General features: G+C 36.1%; 1 protein-coding gene across 1 annotated transcript; it reads left to right on the forward strand.

Annotated features, from left to right (window-relative positions):
• Window positions 1–3,462: 3,462 nt before the first annotated feature.
• LOC131648511 (zinc finger BED domain-containing protein DAYSLEEPER-like) lies at window positions 3,463–5,493 on the forward strand. Its single transcript, XM_058918263.1, has 4 exons — window positions 3,463–4,176; window positions 4,319–5,030; window positions 5,141–5,329; window positions 5,429–5,493. The coding sequence occupies exons 1-4, from the start codon at window positions 3,463–3,465 to the stop codon at window positions 5,491–5,493; spliced, it is 1,680 nt and encodes a 559-aa protein (XP_058774246.1).
• The last annotated feature ends 301 nt before the right edge of the window (window positions 5,494–5,794 follow it).

The raw sequence follows: 5,794 nt of genomic DNA on the forward strand, positions 1-5,794 counted from the left end.
CATTAAATTTCATCAAAGCAATTCAGAGTCCATTTTGAATCATGCAGAACCAAACTTTCAGAGGAAAATCAAGAGGAACTCAGCCTTCACAAATAAATTTCTTTTCAATTCTAAACCAACTTGACAGTTACAGCTTGCATTCATTATCCATATCCTACATGAAACCTAATTCAGAATTCATACCCATGTTGACATTCATATAAATCCATACCTCATTTCAAAATCAAGATCACAAAAAGGAAATAAAACATAAAGAACTTCAAGTCAGCATCCACTCAAAGTTTACTGCATCAGACCTACATCCAGCATTGCATTAGGGATTCATATAGTGCAGCCAAGACAGAGTGAAAGGGAACTGAACACCATTTTGGGTTGGTCAGAACTGGAACAGCTTGCATATTGTCTACCTCTGACCTCACTTGTTCAACAATTACCAGCAACCCTGCATCACACTACAGCCATGAAGCATCATTCAATACTAAACGAAAAGGCAAAGCAGCAAGTTCAAAATGTTTAGTCATTCACGAGTCAGCAACATATACACAATCAAATAAACCAGCTTGGCAGAAAATACAAGGAAATGGGAAAGTTAGGAATAGAATTGCAGTTGAACACAAACCTCTAACAGTCTTCTAACAGATCCTAACAACCTAGTACTAAACAAAACCAATATCTAACTACTTCATAACTACCCAAACAATCCAATAACTAACTTCACAAAAAAAACAAAATCATAACTAACTTTTTCCCCCCACCTTTCAATTTCAAACCATTTGTAACTAACCTTTTCTTTAACCTCTAACTAACAGTTTTAACCACCTAATAACCATCCCCTAACAGAATTTAAAACCTATAACAAAATATAACTACCTTCTAACCTTTAACTAACATCCCCAACAGAATCCTAACAGAATATAACTACCCTCTAACAGATTCATAACAGCTCATAAGAGGAGTAACTAACCTGAAGTCTCAACCTCTGAATCTTCTTCAATCCTCAAACCAACCTTCACCTCTATATAACCCTGAGCCACCTCTCTGCTTCAACTCTCTCCACCATTTTTGCGACCACTTCCACTCTCCACCATTTCATCTTCTCCTCTACCACTTTCCCCTCTTCATTTTCTCATCATCTTGAATCTCCACAATCTCTGAATTCATCATCATCTTCATCCTCTCTCAACAGAATTCATCACCTTCAATCACCAAAGAAAACTCAAAAAAGATAGAAGAGATAATCGAATAACAGAAAAAGGAAATCGATTGGGACTAACCTCATAACAGAAGAACCTTCATCTTTCTCTCTTTGATTCAATCTTCACACTCTCTCTGCAACAACAGCATCAGCATCATCATCGCAACTCCAACCAATTTGTATCGATGATCACATCCTGACGGCAACACAATATAATCATCAATATCCAATCAATCCTTAACCTCAGCACGCATCAACGAAGCTTTACCAATCGGAATGCTATGAACGAGAATGCAAATCACCAAATCGTCGCTTCAAGCATCGTAACGTCTTCATCATCACCGCAACGCGTTCACACCAACACGCAAGAGAAGACGAGATGAGAAGAGATTTGAGCCGAAAGAAATCAAGAGTGCGAGATGGAGATTTGAGCAATCGGAGGGAGATCGGTGGGGACGGTGGCGGCGCCGTAGAGTCTTGGTTGGAGTGCGGAGGTGAAGCCCGCCGTCACGCTTCTGAGCTGAGGGAAGAGACAAGATGAACGGTCACATTGCTTAAACCTAATCCTCTTTCAATTTTATTTCATTTTCTTTTCGAATTAATTAATACTCTTAATTGACCTAAGATTTTCATAATGTCTGTATTAATCTGGGTTTAATATGAATAAGTAGTGTGTTAAAGTTTGAGTAATAATTGTAATTAAGATGGTGATTAGTCTAGATCTCTTGAGTCAAACGAATAAATCTAAAAACAAAATCTGAATAACTTTGGGCCTATCACGAATTTGCCTTCACACCCCCCACCTAGCCCATGCACTCTGCTTTTCTCTTTTTTTGTTTGCTACAAAATTTTGTTGGGCCTGACTCCCATAGGCCCTGCGCCCAGTTTCACGCATGCACCTCTACTTTAATTTTGGCACCCCCCCTGTGTACATATCTTCATATTAAATTTAGGTCTTTTATCATATAGTTTAGTATCATATTCTTAGATAATAAAGGTTTGTAAAATCAATTAAAACTTGATAGATTTTAGGTTTTTTTTAGAGTTTAATTTGTAGTCTCTTTTAGGGTAATTCCTTCATAGAAAACTCATAAAAATAGTAGAATTTTTTAGGTTAATTGTGACATTAATTCATTAGATTCTTCTTCATAAAAATAGTAGTAGTTTTTAGACTAATTTTGTACTAATGCTTGAATTGTTTTTGTACCATTTCCATGTTATTTTTGTATGATTGTTATGTGACTTTGTTGCTTAGCTTTTGGCCATATTTTAGGCCTATTTTGTTAATACCATTTTAATGCTCCTTTTAGAATTTAGTTACCATGTTAACTTTAGACTTAGATTAGAATAACTCTAGGCTTAGAAATTAGGCTAGTCCCCCTTTCTCATTCTTTTTCTTTTACAATATTAAAATACTTAATAAATACACAAAATAAAATCCCTCTAAAAAATACAAAGAAAATACTTAAAACACTAATAATCAAAGTGAAAATTCTTAAAAAGGGAATGGAAGCTTGAACATCCCTTGCTTAAGGGAATGTTCGAGTGCTTGGATCTCCCTTGCTTAAGGGTACCATTCAGGCGTAAGTTCCCAACTTCTAAAAAACACCAACCAAAGAGTAACTCGAGTTTCCCTTGCTTAAGGGATTTCCTCGAAACGCTCAAAATCACTCTCTCACCTCCTTTCTTAAGGGCATTGTTATCTCCGCTCTATTGCATCCTAGGCTGTCCCCTTGTGCAAGAGCGCGAGCGTTAACTCCGCCCAACTAAAAAACACAAAAACAAACAGAAAATCGTGAGCCGAGCTACGGTAACTCTGATTCCTGAAAAGGATACGTAGGCAGCGGGGTAGGGCCCGTGCGAGTATAATTCTTTATTTTCCCTACATTTTGCATTCATTCGCATATAGACATAGACATAGTACACACCCTTTAGATAGAAACAAACATGGGTGGATACCATCGAGTACGATGGGCGTGAGGGGTGCTAATACCTTCCCCTCGCGTAACCGACTCCCGTACCTTGATTCTCTGGTCGCAAGACCCTGTTCCTTCCTTTGTTAGGTTTTATGATATTCCTTTCCCTTATGGGATAAATATATTGGTGGCGACTCTGTTCATTTTTTGCGAGCGTGCGACAGTTACAAATCAAAGAGATGAATTCACTTTATCACTTAATCTTCCTCTTGATGGCTACTCCTACACTTTTGTCTATTTGTGGTAATTAAGTTCTTCCTTTACCATGTTATTTACTTGCAAGCAGGAAATATGTCTACCGATGGCGATGAACCTGTAATTCAAATTGAGGATTCAGTTGACAGTTTAGTCCCTAGTTCGAAAAGAGCAAAAACTTCTACAGCTTGGGAATGTTTTGAAAATTTTGTTAATGATGAAGGACTCCCAAAGGCCAAATGCAAAAATTGTAATAAAATTTACATGGCTAGAGATGGTGGTGGCACTTCAAATTTGAAAAAACATGCGGCGATTTGTGTTGGAAGAGGAAATGGATCATCTTATCCGCCACTGAATCAAGAAATGTATAGGGAAAGAATTTCTGAGGTAATTGTTAAACACAATTATCCTTTTAGTTTTGTTGAACGTGAAGGGATAGTTAACTTACTTAGTTTTTTGCACCCTGATGTTAAGTCCATGACTAGAAATACTGCAAAGTTTGATGTTCTTAAGGTGTTTAGAAAAGAAAAAGAAAACTTAAAATCCTATTTGCAGTCAATTCCAGGAAAAATTTGCTTAACATCTGATCTATGGTCTGCAATAAATACTGATGAATATATGGTTTTGACTGCACACTTTGTTAATAGGAATTGGGAATTAGAGAAAAAAGTTTTGTCCTTCATTCATTGTCCACCACCTCATAGCGGTTTTAATTTGGCTGAGAAGTTAATAAGTTTGTTAAAGGAGTGGGGTATAGAGAAAAAAGTATTCACAATTACTTTAGATAATGCATCTAACAATGATGTTATGGTGAATATATTAAAAAAAACATTTATCATCAGGATTAGGATTGATAGCCGAGGGAGCATATTTTCATGTTAGATGTGGAGCACACATTTTGAACTTAATAGTTCATGATGGTTTAAAGGTTATAGATGAATCTTTATAAAAGATTAGGATGTGTGTGAAATATGTAAGGGGCTCAGAAGCTCGAAAGATAAAGTTTTCATCTTGTTTAAAGCAACTTTCAAATGTGACTTCTAAGCAAGTTCGTCAAGACTTACCTACTAGGTGGAATTCCACTTATCTGATGCTTGAGACTGCTATAGGTCAACGAGAATCCTATACGCTCCTAAGTGATATCGATCCCTATTTTGATTGTTGCTTATCAAACGAGGAGTGGGATGAGGTAAAAACCATAGCTGATTTTTTGAAGCCATTTTACGATATCACAGTGTTATTTTCGGGTAGTTCTTATCCAACCGCCAACCTCTATTTTAGTGGTGTGTGGAGAATTCATATGAAAATCAAGGAAGTTTCATGTGTTGTTCATAGTGAGTTTGAAAAACAAAATCAATTATGTTGCATGGCTAGAAGAACGAGAAAAAAGTTTGATAAATATTGGAATTCTTATAGTGTTGTTCTATCATTTGCTGTCATCTTGGATCCTAGATATAAGTCGCAGTTTGTTGAGTGGTGCTATGTGAAGTTGTTAGGTGATGAGGGAGTACAAGTTGCAAAGTTGATCTTTGATAAGTTGAAAGTTTTTTTTCAAGAATATCTCAAGTCCTCAAATGAAGCAAGCACTTCATCTTCACAAAGATCAATTAGAGGTAGTCCAAACATTCCCTCAAATGACTTGCAAGATTTTGGGAGTTACACAAGTAAATTGTGTGAACCGTCAAGAGATGAGTCTGATTTGGAAGCTTATTTGAAAGAAAAAAAATTGATCATGAGCAATATGCTGATTTGGATGTTTTGCAATATTGGAAAGCAAATGAGGGTAAATATCCCAAACTTTCTATATTGGGACGTGACCTTTTGAGCATTCCAATCACTACAGTTGCATCAGAATCAGCATTTAGTATAGGTGGACGTATACTTGATAAGTATCGAAGCGCTCTTAAATCTGATAATGTTGAAGCATTGTTGTGTACACGTGATTGGCTTTGTGAAATTCCAGGTTAGTATCTACAACAATTCCATTTATATTCTTTTCATTTGATTTTCTCTTATAGTTAATGTATGTTTAATTATTTTCTACTTTGATTTTCTCTTATAGCTCCATTTGATATTGATGGACTCGATTTTGCTGAGGACCTTTCAACCTTCTTTTCCACAACATGAGGTTACTGGAAGTTGCCATCTATCTTGGGAGAGCATTATACAAATATGGTACGTAAGTTTTTCCCTCTTTTTATATACAACTTTGAATGAATGTGCCTAATTTCAATTGAACTGGATAAAGAAATTTGAGACTTATGGCTCTGTTCATAATTTCAATTTCATGTGAATACTCTCTTGTGCTATGGTTTCTTATTATTCGATAGCTCCATTTGATAAATGAAAAGAATATAAATGGAACTCTATTCGGTAGGGGTGCGTTGGAATTCCTCATCTTTTCTTTCTTTCCAAACTTTGTTGAATT

The sequence above is a fragment of the Vicia villosa genome, linkage group LG2, assembly GCF_029867415.1.
Source record: "Vicia villosa cultivar HV-30 ecotype Madison, WI linkage group LG2, Vvil1.0, whole genome shotgun sequence".
NCBI classification, from domain to species: Eukaryota; Viridiplantae; Streptophyta; class Magnoliopsida; order Fabales; family Fabaceae; genus Vicia; species Vicia villosa.

Bases quoted from the DNA above. Each gene is read 5' to 3' on its own strand.
- LOC131648511 (XM_058918263.1), top strand. From the start codon at position 3,463: ATGTCTACCGATGGCGATGAACCTGTAATTCAAATTGAGGATTCAGTT. The intron at 5,031-5,140 runs GTAAATTGTGTG...AATATTGGAAAG, and splicing joins AGATTTTGGGAGTTACACAA to CAAATGAGGGTAAATATCCC. The intron at 5,330-5,428 runs GTTAGTATCTAC...TTTCTCTTATAG, and splicing joins TTGGCTTTGTGAAATTCCAG to CTCCATTTGATATTGATGGA.